The sequence below is a fragment of the Chenopodium album genome, chromosome 26, assembly GCF_948465745.1.
Source record: "Chenopodium album chromosome 26, dcCheAlbu1.1, whole genome shotgun sequence".
NCBI lineage: Eukaryota > Viridiplantae > Streptophyta > Magnoliopsida > Caryophyllales > Amaranthaceae > Chenopodium > Chenopodium album.
The window spans coordinates 29,861,388-29,880,753 of NC_137859.1; the positions used below are offsets into that span (position 1 = coordinate 29,861,388).

The 19,366-nt window shown below is 32.9% G+C and overlaps 2 protein-coding genes across 2 annotated transcripts; both read left to right on the forward strand.

Annotated features, from left to right (window-relative positions):
- Positions 1-603: 603 nt before the first annotated feature.
- Positions 604-3,343, forward strand: LOC145618543 (uncharacterized). Its single transcript, XM_081673315.1, has 3 exons — positions 604-815; positions 2,899-2,977; positions 3,077-3,343. Exons 1-3 carry the CDS (start codon positions 664-666, stop codon positions 3,143-3,145), a joined length of 300 nt encoding a protein of 99 aa, XP_081529441.1. The 5' UTR covers positions 604-663; the 3' UTR covers positions 3,146-3,343.
- A 4,338-nt stretch (positions 3,344-7,681) lies between these two features.
- LOC145617392 (thylakoid lumenal 15.0 kDa protein 2, chloroplastic-like) lies at positions 7,682-16,735 on the forward strand. The gene is made up of 6 exons (XM_081672089.1): positions 7,682-7,944; positions 10,583-10,686; positions 15,730-15,820; positions 15,955-16,023; positions 16,105-16,214; positions 16,456-16,735. The coding sequence occupies exons 1-6, from the start codon at positions 7,758-7,760 to the stop codon at positions 16,546-16,548; spliced, it is 654 nt and encodes a 217-aa protein (XP_081528215.1). The 5' UTR covers positions 7,682-7,757; the 3' UTR covers positions 16,549-16,735.
- Positions 16,736-19,366: the final 2,631 nt, after the last annotated feature.

A 19,366-nucleotide genomic window follows, 5' to 3' on the forward strand; every position in this document is an offset into this window, starting at 1 on the left:
ATTGAAGGCCATCAAAGTAACTCCCTAAAGACTGACCAACCATAACAACACCCACCTTCGAAACGAGACGCCACCAAACCGTACCCACAGCAATAGGACGGATACCACCACCGGGCTTGACAAGTGGCGTAAGAGGAGCACTAGCAATGTACTCTCCTAATTCCATAGGACATATTCCAGCTAGAAAGAGATTAACCACCCCGATAATAGATTATTATAATAATAATAATAATAATAATGATAATAATAATAATAAAAGTAATAGTTATAAACATATGTATTAAAATTTGCTAAACAACTACTTTTAGTTAGTTTGTTGCATTTTGTAAAAGTCAAAATTGTAGGTTCTGATTCCAATTCTCATTTTTCAAGAATCTGTTCAATAGATTTCGATTTTGGTTCTCATTCCGATTCTTGAGATTTTAACAAGGTACCTTGCTATGCTCACCACACCTCCCCAAAATAATGGGTTTGGCAGTTGGCACATTTTTTCAACTTGAAGCCTTTGCTCAAAATGGGTCAATATTTTGGACAAAATCCAGCCCGGCCCGTGATCACCTCTAAAACCTCTCATATATTCGAGAGTTCTCCTTCATCCCTCACACCCCCCCAGTCTATCCAAAGGCAAGTGAGATTACCTAGAGCAGAAAAGGCGAGAGAGAAATGGAGAAATACTTTGGAAATGCTTACAGAGGAGACCCAGGGATTCCACACACAGACCCAGATCGTTTCTTGAACATCTGGATTGGTTCTGCTGCTTTCTCTGCTCTTGCCTGGTTCAATCCCTACATGTGGCAACTCACCAATCAATGGAAGTTCTGTTTCTAACCCCTTTCTTTCTTTCTTTCTTTTATTGCTTGTAATTTTGCCCTTTTTTCTGCTTTAATTATCTCTTGCAATTCCCCAATTCCCTTTTTTTTTTAATATTTTTTTTTATTGGGGTTTGTTGGGTTTTCTTTGTTTTTGGATTTTGAAAGTAATGATGAATGCAATTGTGTGTTGGGGTATTTGCATGATGAAATTAATTTGTTTTGAATGTATTGTGAAGAGCTTGTAAAATTTTTGACAGTGTTATTTTAAGGCTTGTTTGGATAATGTTATAATTCATCTTGCATCTATTTGGGGAAAGAATTATGTATTCTTCACTTCATACTTTTACGAGTCGTTTGGTAGGGATTAATAAAGGAACGTCATGAATGATTTTAGATGCAATATGAGATTGGAACTCTGAAATTTGATGGAATTTGTTAATAATTCAAAGTTCAGTGTCCTCTTCTTATTTGGCTTAGTAATGACTTTTAAGATTCTTAGTGTAATGCTGTAACCAATGAATCTTCCTCCACTTTTGACTATTGATGCTAATATCTTCACCTTTTTTTTTTTACCCAAATTCATTTTTAATTTAGTTTCTACTTTGATTATCCTTTAGGCTTCAATTGTTTTGATGGATAAAAATTTCAGGGAAAGTTGAAAATAATGGAGAAAAATGAAAATGAGGGTGAAAGGGAGAGGAAGGATAGAGGAGAGAAAATAGAAAAGCGAGGAGTAAAGAGAAACATGCATTCGGCATACCTTATTTTAATTCTTTCAATTTCCTTCCGTTTTTTAATTTATAAATTTCCTTGCTTCAAACCTGCATTTCTGTTAATCCTACATTGAGTTATATGACTAGTATTTCAACTACCCAAAAGAGAATAGAGAAGTAAAATCAAGCTTTGTTGGTATTGAATGGTGATTATTGTCGTTACTGTGTATGATCAATAGGCAAGAGTGTAGTTTTCATTTGTGATATGTACAAATAAATTATAGGCTTAAGTTCACTATTTCAAGGATCCGAAAATTATTTATCCCCAGTTCATTATGTTTTGGATGGTCATTAAGATTTCATTTCATTAAATCATGATAGACTTAAAGTTCTTTGTCCAACTGCACTGTAGGAGAAACCCCTTGTTCAAATCCCTCTCTGAATTTAAACATGGTGCCTGGATTTGACCATCTTGAATTTTAGGGATATGATTACTTATGTTTAGAAATATTACATCAAACTATGCCACATTAGCATTCTAACTGATGGTGATTGTTTTGACGTACTTTAAATATAGCTATATATTCTATGACAATGTAGAGAAAAATAGCAGTGGTTATTGATGCAAAAAAAGACACTAGTTTCATAATTCTGATTGAGAATGCTGCAGTTTCCTAATTGCTAACTTTGTTGTTATTGTGAAGTTTATTAGTACAAAGGGAGAATACCGGGAGGTGTTAGTTTACTAAAAATGGAGAAGAATTAGGTGGATATTTAGTTTTCTTGGTGATTGGAAGCTATAGGATTTTTTGTCTGCTTTTGAAAAAAGGCTGGTTAAGCTTGATTTTGCCCAAATATTTGTTGAAAGATATTGCGCCTGAGCTTGTTTGAACTTGTATTTATCCCACATACCTATTTAGTGATACTCATTTATAAGTGTTTGGGGGAATTAATTCCTTTGCATTATGTCCTGAGGTAGCTGATCTTCTGAAGCTGCTGAAATTCCCAAGTCTTTTAAGTTCCTTAGAAGAAAACCTCCTGTATTTGTCTATAGTCCCTACTGTAGGACTAGGATGTAAATCTGAAACTATATTGAATTTTTATGGCGTGTATTTGTATGATAAAGGCTTATAATTTTTTTGGGTCACCGAAATGCTGCTTTGGCTGCCTGAAAAGCTAATTGCTGTTGCATATGCTTATCTTTTATGCAGCCTGACTTTTTACTTTTTTTTTTTTTTTTTTTTTTTTTTCCTTATAAGTAAAGATGTTGCATTCATCTTTTTTCTTTTGTATTAGTATATAAATATTTGGTACTACATAATTTTCAAGTGTATTTGGGTCAATGTTCTCATGCTGTAACTTGCAATTTGTAGTTGGCATGATAAAGCTATGCTGTATGAGCAGCATCACTGGAAGAAGGCCATGGCTAAGAAGCAACCTTATAAATTCAAGGTACATTACTTGTTGCTTGAGTTTATATGCTAGGCTAGAGATGGTGGTATATGATTATGGATAGTCTTTGTTCAAATTCTTATTTTTCTTGTGTTGCAGTGGAATGAATACATGGACAAAGATGCTCGAGACTCTTACTACTTCAACTGGCCTGTATATTTTCCCTAGACTATCGTGTGATCTTACTGCTTCGTCATGTTATTTGGTCATTTAGACTTATTGTGTGATCCTACTGCTTTGTCATGTTATTCGCTTAATTTTCTGGAGCATCTCTTTGATTTCTTTTAGCCTTTTAGGGCTTGAGGGGGGAAAGTGTCTGCAGTACAACACTATAATTTCTGTTTTATCTATATAATCTGGATAAAATTTTTACCTACTAAATTATCTGAAGTTAGACCAGGGATTTTTTCTGTATTGCCTATCTAGATACTGATAATTTGTCAGCCTGTGAATTCGATTAAAGTACTAAGTACCCGTCAAAAAAAAAAAAAAAAAAAAAAAAAATTAACTTACTAAGTAATTACTTTGCAATAAGAAGTTAGCAGGCTGGATAATGAATTTTATGTATGAACATTCATCAAGGCAAAGTAAGCAGCCAATGAAAACTTGGCAGGGAAGGTGTAGACCTGATCAAGTTGAGCTCAGCCTACCGATACGGCCTGATTTTGGCGGGCTTTAAAAAATTTGGGCGGGGCAAAATTTATGCGCTTTTAGTTGTTTTTTTGGCCTGGCTTGAATTGGCCTGAAAAGCCCACACGACCCGTATAGTTTGCGCGGATTTGGTAATAGTTTATCCTTAGACCCGAGACTAGAGAAATCTACCTAAACACCTCATCCACTTTCCTGCATCCTGCACCAAAGTGACCCAACAAACTACTACCTACCCAACTCCCCAACTCCCCAAACCCCTGCACATAAAATACTCCCATTTTCTTTCTTTTGCTTCCCTTCCAAGCAAAATTCATATATTTTTGATTGCGTACTTCGCCTTGATTGGTTTAAAGGAGCCAGTTGGTTCTCCGTTCCATAAAATTCTCAAATTTTTAGATATAATACAGTTCATAATTATGTCTACATAATTTTGAGGCAATCTCAACTCAAGTAGGGAATCTCTAATGAAGCTCCATCTAAGCCTATTGTAGGCTTTCTCAAAATTGATTTTCACTGCCATCATTCCTGTACGCCCTTGTTTATTTCTCATCATGTGAAGCATTTCTTAGACGATAATTCCATTGTCTGTAATTTGTCTCTTCGAAACAAAGAGCATTGAGTCGGGGAAATCAACTTGGGAAGCAATAGTTTAAGCCTTGGTAACCAATTTATAAAAATTTTTACACTACCCTATGGGTCTAAATTGATTAGTTTTTTAAGGTACTTGGACTTTCAGGATCAACACCAAAAATACATCATTAAACCCTATGTGTCCGATGGAGTTAACAACAGGCGAGGAATAAATACTTTGTGGCTGATGATTATATTATATGATTTTTTATCGCATAAATATCTTATTTAAATATGAAAAATTAATTTTTCTTACAAATCAACTAGATATATTTTTTATTTCAAATGAAATCTAGTAATAATTTTGATATATGATTTTATATAAGTCAAGTAGAATATTTTATTATATCTACTAATAAAGAATATATAAAGATCCTTTGTATAATAATAAATAATGGACAAAAGTTTGGTATGATATATATTACTCGTGATACGCATCAACCATGCTATATCAGATTTATATCCATATACATAAAGTAGGCTTTTCATATATCTAACAAAAAATAGTAAGATTTATAACTCTATATATATGTATATATACAAGATGTATGAATAGGTCAAAAAAAGTAGCGTGTGCGGCCGGCTGACACACACCAAAATAGTAAATAGGTGACCCTTGATTGATCGAGTAAACCCTGATCAAGAACCCCCCCCCCCCCCCCCCGACCAATTAAGAATCTAAGTATAGGTATATATATAGTTATTATTAACAATAAGGAATACATACTCCACATTGCTTAAAAGATTGTTTAATTACTTTGGTTACAACAACTTTCCTATCTAATTCAAGGATAATGATAAAAATCGTACAATAATTGATGAATACCTTATTTTATTATACAGGGTACATATAAAAAATATCTATGGTTAATGATATTTAATCTAATTACGATTCTTCTTCTTCTTCTTCGAGGTCATCGGCTAATTAAATTGGTTGAGAACTGTTAGAATCCGAGTGGTCAGAAGCAAACGTTTCATCATCGTTGTCGTTTTGTGCATAAGTATGATCTTGCGAGCGATATTCGGCATCTAACCAATCTTTGAGACACATACGCATTTCAAGTGTTTCAGGTTTTAGATTTGCTCTTTTGTCGTCTAAAACCCTTCCTGATGGACTAAAAGCTCGTTCGGATGCAACGGAGGAAACTTGGATAGCGAAAATATCACGTGCCATTGTTGCCAAAACTGGATGTTTTGTGCTTTGTGCTTTCCACCAATCAAGGAGGTCGAGACCGTACTTTTCTTCTTCCTCCATGCCTTTCATGAAGTCATAATTTAAGTACATTTGCAACTCCAAAACATCGTTTTGTGTTCTCCTAGACGATGATTCACTACCTGAAAACTTAGACATCATGTTAGTAGCTTGTGCAAATAAACCTTTGGTCCTTTTACTTACGTTTTTGGATGATTGAGAAAGAGCAAATCGAGAAACGGTTTCATATTTAGATTCATAAACTCTATATAATGCAAAAAACTGATCGGTCACATTAGCTTTATAAGACTCAACATCATCATCAAATTGCATGAATTGAAAATAGATATCAATTAATAGAAATGTGCCATCATACTTTTGCCTTGGATCTAATATAGAAGCAAAAATATAAATCATAGGAAGATTTGTGTAATATTTACGCCATTTTTCCTCCATCGATGGAAGATATTCATCATAATCTTGTTGTGATCGATGTTCAGCGAAAAGTTGGGCAAGTAAACATGCATTGCTAAGAAAAGATTGAGAACAAGGATTATAAACTGAAGAAAAATAATGTGTCATACTATATAATAAATGTAAAAATTGCATATATTTTTCACAATTAGACCAATCTTCTTCTAGTAAAGCAAATTGTGGAAACTTTTGATTAAAAAAAACTGTTAGTGGAACCTTGTACTCGATTGCGTTACTCAACATTTCGTAGGTGGTATTCCACCTTGTTGGACAATCCGTTTGGATTTTGATACCCTTTATTTTTTGTTGCTTAAGAAAAGTTTTCCATTCCTGAAATCTCAAGTTAGAACTGTTAATAGAAAGAATAGCATTTCTAATTTTGTGATAAAATGGACCAATTGCATTAGTTCCATCCTTCACACACAAATTAAGAACATGACAAATGCATCTAATATGAAGTACATCTCCATCTAATATGACGTCGGTCAATTGTTGTTTAACTAAATTTGCATTAAATATTATGGATGTTACATTATCAAATGTTATAGACATGATTTTGGGCCTAAGATTATATGCATTAATAGCCTGTATTAAATGATGAGAAATATTATGACCGGTGTGTGGGTATTCTAGCATTTTAAAATGGATAATGCGTTTTTGTAATAACCAATTATTATCCACCCAATGACATGTCACACACAAATAGTAACATCCATAACTACTTTGCCATGCATCTGCAGTCAAAGAAACTCTACAAGTAAGATTACTTAATTCTTCAACTAACCTCATTTTGTACTCTAAGAAAGTTTTCATAGCAGTTGAACTAACAGTTTTTCTAGAGATTTTTTTGTGTTGGGGTTGTAGTGCTCTATTAATGTAATTGTTAAACGAATCATTTTCGGCAAAAAGAAAAGGTTGTTCAGTATGTAGTAACATTCTCCCAAGTTCATCCCTATCCCTCTCATAATTGTAAGTGAAGCCATGTGGATGACATTGAGAAATTTGGGGTTTGCTAGAGGAGGAGGAGGAGGAGGAGGAGAGGTTTGGGTTTGATGCCATGATAAAAAATACCACAATTAATTAAAATAAAAAAATTAATAATTAATAACAATAATAATAGCAATAATAATAATAATACAAGTAATAATAACAATATAATATAATAATAAAAAAAATAATAAGAATGATAATAACAATAATAATAATAATGATAATGATAATGATAATAATGATAATAATAATGATAATAAAAATAATAATAACAATAAAATAATAACAATAATAAATGAAAATAAAGATGAGTTAGATCTTACAACCAAGCTTCGATTGCTTTCCACTAAAAAAACTCATGAACTTCATTTTATTTTATTTATTTTTTTTAAGAATTTCAATAATTCAGATTTGAGAGAATTAAAGGTTATAAGAGATTAAGAGAATTGAGAATAAATGAATTGTGAAAAGAAAAGGATGATGAGATGATGTATTTATAGAGAATTAAAGAAAGTAGCCGTTAAATGTAAAAATTAGTCGGTAGAAAGCAAAATTTAGCCGTTAAATTAGAGCTGTTGGGAAATATGGCCGTTGCTCGTGCCGGGCCGTGCCACCCATGGGCTCGTGCCGACTATTTCTGACCCTCGATCCACCGAGATGAGTCGTGAATTGTGTGACATCCAAAAGGCAAAAAGTAAATACTCCGTAAATTAGAGGCGTTACTGCGTTAGACGTTAGTGCGTTACAATAAATGGGCTATCAGGCCCAAATAAAAAAAATAAATAAATAACTAAAAACAGAATTCTGGAATTGTGTCTTATCCCACTTCTTCAAGGTAAAACAATGGCGGTCCGTCCTCTTCCCTGGGCTATTAATGGCGGAAGACCGGCTAAAATTACTGTTCAAATGACAACTCCTGCAATCCCAAAAGTAAAATTGATCCAATTCAAGAATTGGGTATCTGAAGTTGGGTCCAAATCTCTGAAACTTGCTCTTTCTAGCTCTCTTGCTCTTGCACTCTCTTTTAATGGTAATTTCTGAATCTCCTCTAATTTTCATTGTTTTAGTTGTTCTTCAACTTTTCTGTAATGTATATTATGGTGTATGTTTAGTGGGTACATTTTGTTTTGATTGATGATTCAGTAGATAGGAATATCAGCTTGAACTTAATTAGGAATGAAATGGAAATGATATTTTATTTATTTAATTATTTATTTTTCTGGTATGTATTATTTTGCATTGTTATTTAGTTGTAAATTGAAATTAGGTAACTTATCTGCACTCGTCTGAATTTTGCTTGAACTTATGTGAATTGTACTTATTAACCTTTATTTGAACTTATTATTATTTCGAATAAGTGGAAATACCGGTGAATAAACAAGGCCTCGTATGAGCTATGTTACTCGAACTCTATGATATCCAACAAATTTTTTCACATACTCAGGCTTGGACACTCAGGTACCCCCCCTGTGGTGGACCGTTGTTATCCAACATGTGTGATCAAGTGCGAGTGACATAGATTTTGGGTATGGTTTGTATTATTGAAATATTGAAATATGTTGTTGTGAGTTATGCAACATAGAATTACAATAGGTAAATGGTTTTGTACTCCGATTTGGCATGCCAAATTCGTAAAAGTCTTTTTGTGCTCTAATTACCTCTATAACTCATTTGTTGGTTGATGATATTTAACGAAAATAAATTATTAATGAGTAAAATTGCTAGAGATGTCTCATGAGTCATGGCAATCTCTATGATAATGCTTCTCAACATTTGACTCTGTGTTTCACTTCCTTGATTTTCAATGCAAGCTCTAGGACTAGGAGTGATACTGCTTATGATAGTAATGGTAGTCTATGAAGAAAAGCACATATTTGAGGCTGTGGGGGCATAATCGGAAATAGATGTGCATTAATATGGTCATTGACATAAGAATTTAGTCACAATCATTACCATCGTTTGTTACTTGTTATTACCTATCAAATGGGTTGTTGAGTAAAAGCCTTCTTTACGGCTCTAGAAAAAATGGTGCATATCTTGAGGCTGAAGCTTGAGTGAGCAAGGGGTTTATTTTGTTCAAAGTTATCACATATATACCATTGTAAGCTCATTTCTTCTTAGGGAACTCTATGGATTCATAACTTTATGACAAGAATATACTATAACAGTTTGAAAAATGACTACCACATTATTTTAGTGATATATAATATGATTGGTTTATTTTTTCATCTTATAAAATGGTCACAATTAGTCTTATTATATCTACAATGTAAATATATTTTTAAAATTTTCATTCCAACATAAAATAAGTTTTTTTCTAGAAACTAAAAATAAGAATAAAAATTACATAAATGAAACTAAAAAATCGATAAATAAAAAAAAGGTGATAAAACTATTTTATACCTCAAGTAAAGTAAAATAATTAATTACCTGGAAAAAATATATTAATTATGAACTATATAACATGAAAACCTTATGGTAGTCATATTTCAAATGAAAACTGTAAAATTTTCAAATAGTTTGTTCATCTCACCAGGTCCTAGCAACTTTCTGTTACCAAAACTTAACCTTAGCAGTTAATTAGTGGCTACCTTGAGAATGCATACTGGAATTTTCCTTCAAAAGTTATTTTTGCCTTCTTTATTAAAGTTAACCTTGTTTCATTAGAAAAGATAGTCAGGTAATTTTCAAAGTAACCACTTAAATCATAGGACATGATGAACACATAGTTATGTGTATAAAACATCCTCTGCAGAAAAGGGAAGAAGAAGATAGTAGGCATTTGTTGCATATAACCAGGAGCATATATATATAGTGACCAGGCTCCATATAACCAGGAGCATATATATTTCATTGGCATTGCATTGGATTTTAGAAGGTGGAAACTGAAAAGCTAAATAAGGACTGGAATGGCCAGTAACCCTAACAGTTTTTTAACAGACCGACCAAACTCTGGACAGGCATGTAAAATTGTAAAGGGATCTTATCATATTCTAATGCATCATAAGCTGCTTCTGCATATATCATGTACAGTTCTTAATTACAAAAAAAAAGGCAATCTTAATGAGCATAATATACATGGTGAATACTTTATTCATTAACCCTTAAATGAGGCTAGATTTGCTGAGATTAATTTGAAATTACTCTAATAAAAGGCTGTAACGAAGTACCAGGTTTCTTAGCTTTCTTGTCGCAGTTGTTTCACAGAATAGCACTAATATATAAGTTTCTCCTTTCTATTCTTCCATAAATATTGCTTTTGTAGGGCTCTCCTTTTCTCCTTATGGTCTGTGGGAAAGCTTTCATTTATTTATTGACTTCCTTTTATCTGATGAAATTAATATACACATGTAAGTTATTATTTACTTCAACAACTTCGTAGATAAAAAAAAGGTTCCTTGTCCGGGATGAAGCATTGACTTCAAATTATTATGATTATTATTATTATTATTATTAATTTGTACATAACCATAAGAAGCATTTTCTTAGTGTTATGTTTAGTAAGAAGTTCATGATCTTGATGCATCTACCTTGATAGTTTCTGGATCTCTATGTTGGACACTGTATATGTTTTACGAAAACTCTTCTATGGTAATCAGTTATGCAATTTGCTGGATACCTTTCTTTGCCTAAGCACCTGAAATTGGATTATGTATTACTTATTGTAGGAGTTCAGTATGCTGAAGCCAAAACAGGTGTTAATAAACCTGAAATGCTCCCTAAAGAATACACTGCTGTTATTGATGTGGCTGGCTTCCTTTCTGCTGGGCAGGTCTGTTATTTTCCCATTCTTATTAAGCTATATTATGCAACTTCCTAGGATTTACCTATTGACATATTGAGCTGCTCCTCTATGGAATATTTTCTATATCGATTAGATACTCGCATCAGATTTATCATATGCTTTTGGTCTAAAAGGTGTCCTTCAATTACCTTGTCAGAGTTCTTTGTGATTAGAGCAGATGACTTTCGGTTACAAACCTATATAGACGATATCCAGAACACTATGTTTGGTGGAAACTGGAAAGACATACTTTAACTTACTTAAGTGGGACATTGTCTCTTGAAGTTTCTAATCTATGCCTCCTTGATTTCTTTATTGTCACTCACTGGTTAGGGGCAGGATACAATTAGCCATATCACCATGCCGGTTGGTTACTCTAGCGATACAACTTTATTAACTCCTAGATATAGAAACACCACTAGGATGTAGTAGAGAGAAATGATGGATACAATAACACCATGGAAATATAGAAAACTTAATTATGTAACACTATTGTTCAAAAAAAAAAAAAAAAAAAAAACTTAATGTGACACTACGTAACACCATGTTGGAAATATAGAGAACTTCACAAGTTCACAATAGTATTAAGTTATTAACTCTTCTGCATTTATGTCTTTAGTTGTTATTATACCTAAATTAAGGATACAAATAGCCTGGATGGAATTAGTAAAACTCAAGCTCTGCATCTGAAAAGTAAGCAAACACTTATTGTTCTAAGGCTACCCATTGGTGGTGTTACAGTATCCAAGGTTTTGCTCTGCTACTTCCTAATGGTGATCTTTGTCCATAAATTAAAAGAGTTGTATCGTCATAGTGTGGTGATTGACTATTGTTATCCTACTTCTAGCTCTAGCCCATACGGTGTCAAATTGGTACCGAAAGCCTTCTTTTACTTTTTGGCCACCCTCCATTGAAGTTCTCATGTTGACAAGACCGATGACGCCACTTCAATACTCATCTTTGTAGAACTCGGTTTAGTCACCCACATACTGTCGGCCACTATACCACCTCACCGTTTTCCTGCCACTTTCTCCTCGCTTTTTTATTCCCCACCGAAAGAAAAGATTACCTCCGCCATAACCCCTACTCCATCGCGCCTTCACCTTTACTTCGTCCCACCCCAAATTGCTAAGGACCCAATAATCTTACAACCTGTTTACATGAATCTTACTCTTCCTAGGTAATTCTCTTACACCTCATTTTGTTTCTCAAAACTTACACAATTTTTTTTTTTAAACTTTATTGGAGACTCTAGTTTTCACGCCCATAACACCATGATCCCTTATAAGAGAAATATTGTTTTAACTTAGGCCCTTTTTGGCGGTTGTGGTAGTGGATAGTCTTTTAACTCATTATTAGGAAAAAAAAATAAGAGAGTTTTATAAGGTAGTGATTTAAGTAGCGGTAACTGGTAGAGAATTAGAGATATCTCTTGAAGTCTTGAGTATCTTTTATCAAATGTTAAAAATATCAGCGTTTTAAAGGTATTGGGTAACATTTGTCATTTTTTTTTTTTTTTTTGAAAAATTGATATTCTAATCACTAATTTTGCCAAACACTCATAGTATCAACCGTTACTTGATCGCTAATCCCTCCCTACTACTAATCAATAGATATCGATCCTGTTTGGCAAAAGTAGCGGTAGCGGGAAGCGTTTAGTGGTCGGATAGTTGGTAGCTGTTAAGGTAGCGAGTAGCGGTCAATTAGTAGTGGGTATAGGTTAGCTGTCAAAGTAATAGTACGAGTGTTTGGCAAAAGTAGCGGTTGCAATACTAAAATATATCAAAATTCATAAAAATATAGTTTTAAAAGTAATAAAAATTTTGCCAAACGCTATCCGCTACTTCTAAATGCTGTTATTTTTAACGTTTGTGAAAAGCTATCTAAACGCTACCTCTATCGCCAACCGCTACTAGAATCGCTACCTTGCCAAACATTCTCAAATTTTTTCTAGTAGTGTTTTGACCGGTCAAAATGCTAACCGCTACCACCAAACAGGGCCATCGTTATTCTGCCATCGTTATTCTGATATGCTGGCCGCTACTTGATTGCTAAAACCTACCCCGCCATTGCTAGTTTTGCCGAATAAGGCATTAGCTTTATATTAAGTAAAAAAAAAATGGCAAAAAGAAAAGGTGAATAACATGTGTATAGAGAGTGTAGCTAGAGTTTTTGCTTATTTTCTGTGGAGAGCATCATTAACTATGCCCTTTTTATGACACGCTCACAAACAAGAGAAATCCAAAACTTCAAACGTCTTACATGTTATAAATTTACCACTTATTTATCCCTTTAACAAGATGACGAACAATCGGATGGTGCAGATGATGATTTCATTCCATTCGAGCAAATCGATGGGGATAATTAAGTGGAAAAACATTGAATTCTTGTCGAATCCATCATCCTCAACACCTTGAAAAGGAATTTGGAATTAAAGTTTAAATTCCTGATTTTAAAGGAGGTTCTCATTTAGATAAGTTCATCGAATGACTCCAAACCGATGAACGTGTCTTTGATTTTAAGGATATCCTACATGATCACAATGTCATGTTAGTTGCCATAAAGTTCAAGATGCCTGAATCTAGTTGGTGGGAAAATCTAAGTTAGACAATGTGGAACAAGAAGGCTGTATTATAATTTGTACATTGGATACAATGAAGCGTGAACTCAAGTATAAAATTTTTATTTTCCCTAGTCACTATTGCCAAGATATGTTTCTAAATATATCGCTGAATATGAAGACTTGTCAATGTTGTGACAATGCTGAGGTGAAAGAACAAATCGTTGGAAAGAATCTTGAAGGATTAAAAAAATCTCTAAAGCTGTATGACTCAAACAATTTTGGTTATTTAACAATGTCACCAAGCTTGTTTAAAAGCTAAAAGCCAATAATTGCTGGAGAAGACAGGATTCAAAGTTGTCCCTAAGGATACTTCAGGTCAACTATAACACCACCACGAAATCAGTTAAATACTTCACTGCTTTTCCAAAAGTTGGTCTTAAGTATTATTTTAAATCGTTTTCATTTTGGCGTTGGAATTTTCAATAGTTTTCGTTGTGATGAAGTTTCCTTAGGGAAAACTTAAAATCCATCTTCTCCTTCAAACGTTGGCTTTAAACTTTTATGTTTGGTAACGTCGTTGAATGACCAATATAGTTAAAGTTGTACAAGTTTAGAGATTTTTTAATACAAGCTTGTCAAGAATCTTGCAATGGCTTGTTCTTTTGACTCGGCATTGTCACACTTTAGTGACAAGTCTTCAAACATTTAACGACGTGGAGCCATTCGATGAACTCATCAAGATGAGTACCTCCTTTACATTCATAAAATTCAACTATGACTCTAAAATCCTTTTCTTAGTGTCCAGGACGATGTGTTCGCCGGCAATTCAATGTTTATCCACTTAAGTTTCACCATCGGATTGATGTAATGGATTGCAATCATCATCTCCACCATCCAATTGTTCGTCTTCTTGTTGATAAGATTGATCAATGGCATCTTCATAATGTGCAAGATGTTTGAAGTTTTTGGATTTCTCGTTGCATGTCAGCTAGTGTGGTTGTCAACAAAATGTCTTCTTTTATTTTCTTTTCAAATTTCCTTTTTATTACGTTCTTAATTTGATCTATTTATTAGCTAAGTTTTAGGAAATTAGTTGTGACCAAGTTAGCACGTTTCCCTCATGACGTTGGATCATGTCCTAAAAGTACGGGAACATGATTGTTGTGGAGGAGTGAGAATTGGGCTGTGAGTTTATTGCTTCTCTATATTCATAGAATCCATCAAACCTCAAACAAACAAATTGTCTGATTGTCTGACTTGCGTACATTCCGTAATTATCTAATTAAAGCGTATCACAAAGAAATATATTTGTATTCCACAACTTAAACAATTAACACAACTTCCAAGCTCCTAAATATTCATGAATTTCTATTTATACGAGTTTAACCAACTATCAAGTGTGTATTTGGGATGAGTTAAGCAAGGGTTTAAGGGTAGGGGCTTGTGTTCCTTATACTTCATTTGTCTTTATGGTTTGCCCCGTTGTATTTTTTAGGCTCAAAATTTAAAAACTTTGATCGTAAATCCTCACTAATCTATAAGATATAATGTAGTAATGTGCGATCGTGTTAGATTTGTTACGATGTCTACTGATAAGAATTTCAACTCATTATCAAGTTTTTATAAATTTTGTGTGTATAGAATTTAAGATATTTATGTTTTGAGACGTATCTTAAATACCATGAAAAATAGTAGAGTTTAAATCCTGAGTGGTTCGTGGTGGTTCTTCTTTGTTGGCAAAAGAAGTTTCTACCTAAAAATCTCTCTTGCACTTCATATTCCTTATAGCTTTTTTTATTGCATTAACAGTGCTATAATTTCCCGTCTACAATCCCCCCACCACACTTGTAGACTTGTAGTGTTTCATCTAAATTACATAATTCAACTTAAGAACACTCAAAGAGTTTGTTCATTTTTATATGCAAAGCCTGAGTTCTATTGATTATATCCATGGCAATTTAGGCACTATTATAACTAAAGAAATACATTCAGCGAAGTTAATACTATTGTGAAGTATTCTATATTGCTGCCGAATACTTTTGTGAAGTATTCTATATTGCTGCTGACATGGGGGCTACTAGGGGGTTCTATAGTCAAATCTTATCATAAAAAACAGTTATTAAAAGTAAATCACATTAGGATTCTTTTGGCCCAAACAAATGCTGAAATGCTGGAGATCTACTTCAACTGTTTAACTCAGGACTTCATTAGCAAGTGTTAAGATAGGGAAGTCTAGTATCGTTTTATCTGACCTCAAGCATAGAAATGTAACATTGGTTATTGGTTAATGTAAATGGATTGGATACCCTCATTAATTACTGCAAAAGAGGATAAACTATCTATAGCATTTTGATTGTATATGTTGTAGATTAATTATACAGAGCGTACAGTCGTACAACATATATTATTGGCAAAACAATAAGTATTCTCTTTAAGAGAATATTCATACTGCAGTGACAATTTTCCAGGAAAAGAGGCTTGCAGAGGAGATTGCTGACCTTGAGAAAGATACAGGATTCAAGTTGAGAATCTTAGCGCAGAATTACCCAGATACCCCTGGTAATCACAGCTTTCTTTCCTTGCTTTTTCCCCCCTTCCAAATTATAATTTTGCTTAGAAGTCTACAAATTCTGATTTCCAAAATTTTTTGGCATATAACTTTTTAAAAGATTATAACCATGGTCTTCACACAGGGTTGGCTATCAAGGATTTTTGGCAAGTGGATGATAGAACAATTGTCTTTGTTGCTGATCCTACTTTTGGTAAAAATACTGTTTTTGGAACTCCTCTTGAATAAATCTTGTGCTGGTACATTATATGATTAGAATGCAACTGATTGATAGGGAATATATTAAATTTCAATGTGGGAGCTCAAGTTGATCTTGACATACCGCGTAGTTTCTGGAGTCGTTTAGCTGGGAAATATGGAAATATATTCTACTGGAAAGAACAGGTGAAAATCCCTTCAATCTCAAAGCAATACCTTTTGTTTGCCATCATTTTTACATTTCAAGTTCAGTGACAAGTAGTTTTGGTTGTGTAATGTAGCGCGTGGAAATTACTTAATCATGTCGTTTTGAAAATGCCTAATTACATAGCTAGTTAGGTATCTATTAGGGGTTCATTCCTCGATTGGTCTGTTACTCCTTACCCAACTGAATCTGCATGACTCCTTGATTTTATATTTGTTGTAGGGAGAAGATGCATCGATTGAAGCTGCCGTTAATGCTATATCTTATTGCTTAAGAGAACCTGTTGGTCCGAGTAATTGCTCAGAGGTAAGATGAATGGAATGTTCTTGGAGACCAAGGAAGAAATGCCCTGTTTTGATAGCTTAAAATAGTGATTATTGTTACATAATTCTTTTGGAAGTTGGTATGCTCATAGAAGTTTCCTGTATGTTCATAGAAGTTTCACTACAGAATATATATGACTTGTAAATTTAATTTTAAACAAACATTTGTCTATTGATTATATTGAATCCCAAATTAGCAATATGCAATTTTAATACTTAATGCTTTATGCTCAAAATTGTCTTGTCTTAGAATTTGTTCTGCAATATCTTTTGTAGTTCCTGTTGATAACCATACTCTTCTCTTCTACGCGTACTTATTTACTTGTATGTACTAAGACCTAAGACATGCATTGTTGAATAAAAACAAAAATATAATCCCTCCGTCCCCAAATGATAGTCCCTTATGGGCAAAAATTACGGGAATTAAGAAACTTAAATAAAAGTACTCCCTCCATCCCTAAATTACATTCCTCCTTTCTATTTTTGGTATTCCAAAATTACATTCCTCCTTTCTATCTTTGGTAAGTTATTTTTTAGTAAATCAGTTCTCTTTTTTTGTTTTATATTTAATGTTTTCTCATTCATCCTTACCTAATCTCACTCATAATCCTTGTGCCAAATTACAATGAATATGATTGGTTAAAAATTTTGAATTAGGAGCATGTGATTGGTCCTTTTTTTTGCAAAGGATTGATGACATGTCATGAGTAATAATTATTCTATCTCTGTACTTCCCATTGCATTATCTAATTATTGTTATTTGTCTTATTCTTCTCTCCTTAATTCCCGTGTAAATTTCCAAAGAGGAATGTAATTTAGAGACGGAGGGAGTAGTAACATTACACCGAAAAGATAAATTTACATCGGGTATGTAAAATAGTAGAGTGAGAAAGTAATAAAAGTACATTGAAAAACAAAATTTACATGTGAAAATTAAATTTGCACAAATATTGTTGTAATTGGAGGAAATTTTGATAAAAAATTGATATTAATGGTACTTGAAAAAAGCAAATGGGACTATTAATTTGGGACTAAAAATAGGCCATAAGGGACTATCATTTGGGGACGGAGGGAGTATGTGCCTAAGATGCGTTTATTTCATATGAAGTACGAAGTATTAAGTTACGTTTCTTGCTGTTTATCGCAATTTCTATCATACTCCTGGAGTACCATGTACACGGTACTCTAAGTTTTATAAAATTCATATTATTTTGATGTTAACTCTTTGTTACTTCAAATTATGTATATGTTATTTTTAAATACATGTTATTTTCCCTTTTTCTTATTCATCTTCCTCCCGCACTCACTCTATCTTCCTCTCAGCTACTCCAACAAAATCATACACTTTCTCTCTCCTTTCTTCTTTCAAATTTCTGGGTTTTTGAGGAATCACTCTCACTCTCACTCTCACTCTCTCTTCCTCTCACTACTCCAACTCTAACTCAAACACACTTTCTCTCTCCTCTTTTCTTCTTCTAATTTTATGGGTTTCTTAGAAATCAATTGATTTGAAGGTAATTTAAAGGTTTAAATGTGTTTATGTCCAGAAATTTAGTATCTTCTAAAGTGTTTGATTCTCTTCACGACGCTTTAAAACTCAACAATGCTAATGTTATTTTGATGTGAATTTATTATTATTTCAATATATATATATATATATATATATATATATATATATATATATATATATATATGTTGTTTTTAAATAAGTATATGTTATTTAATGTAAATTAAAAATAGCATGAGTTGAGGCTGAATTAATAAATAACATATTGTTGTAACAAAATAACACAACATTTAAACAAAATAACATAAAGTGTGTGCAAAATAACTCACATATATTGTGTAAGGAGTACCATGATCCATTGTACTCCAGGAGTATATATATAATACTATTGCCTACTTATGGTTATTTATTCAATACTATCAATTTAACATAAATATTTAGCTATTAGGATAAAATAATAAAATTATTATTTAAATGTATTGAGGATAAAATTCAACCACAATAATGTATTGTTTTTCCATTCACATATTTTTTTAAAATTGAAGTAAATTATAAATTATATATAAGAATTTCGGATAAAGACTATTAGAATAGTATGAGATATACAAGTAATAAAATACAGAGTGAGTGACTAAGTAGCACATAGGGGTGTAAATGAGCCAATACGTTCGTGAACTATTCTCGAACAAGCTCGGTCAAAGCTTGGTAAAAACTCGTTTGTTAAGCTAACAAACAAGCTTGAACAAAAATCTTAAGTTCATCAAATAAATGAACAAAGCTCGAACATCATCATGTTCGACTCGGTAATGTTCATGAACAGCTCATTTAAGTCAATTTATATTTTTTCACGCCCAATTAAAATTCGTAAAATTTATATATCTTTTATTAATACATATTTGTAAAAAGTACTAATTATTTCATCATGTAAAAGCATGAAAACTCCGTCATAACCTTTTCCTATAGAAAGAATTGAAACATCTTATATTAAATTAAATGGATGTGTTAAAATTTGAAAGAAACCATTTTTTGAATGATAAATTAAGGCTCGTTTATTTCATCAAGCCCGACCTGTTCAAGCTCAAACTTAAACTCGAAATGTAAAAGAGTATGTTCGTGAACAAAGCTCGAACAAGCCAAATAGTTAACAAGCCCAGCTCGAACAAGATTTTTAAAAGCTCGTTCAAGCTCGAGGTAGTTCGAACATGAATAGTTCTTATCAAGCTTAGCTCAAACAGACTAAAACTCGGCTCGAATCGTTTGCAGCCCTACAACACATAACCTTACATTGATCTCAAGCAAAGGG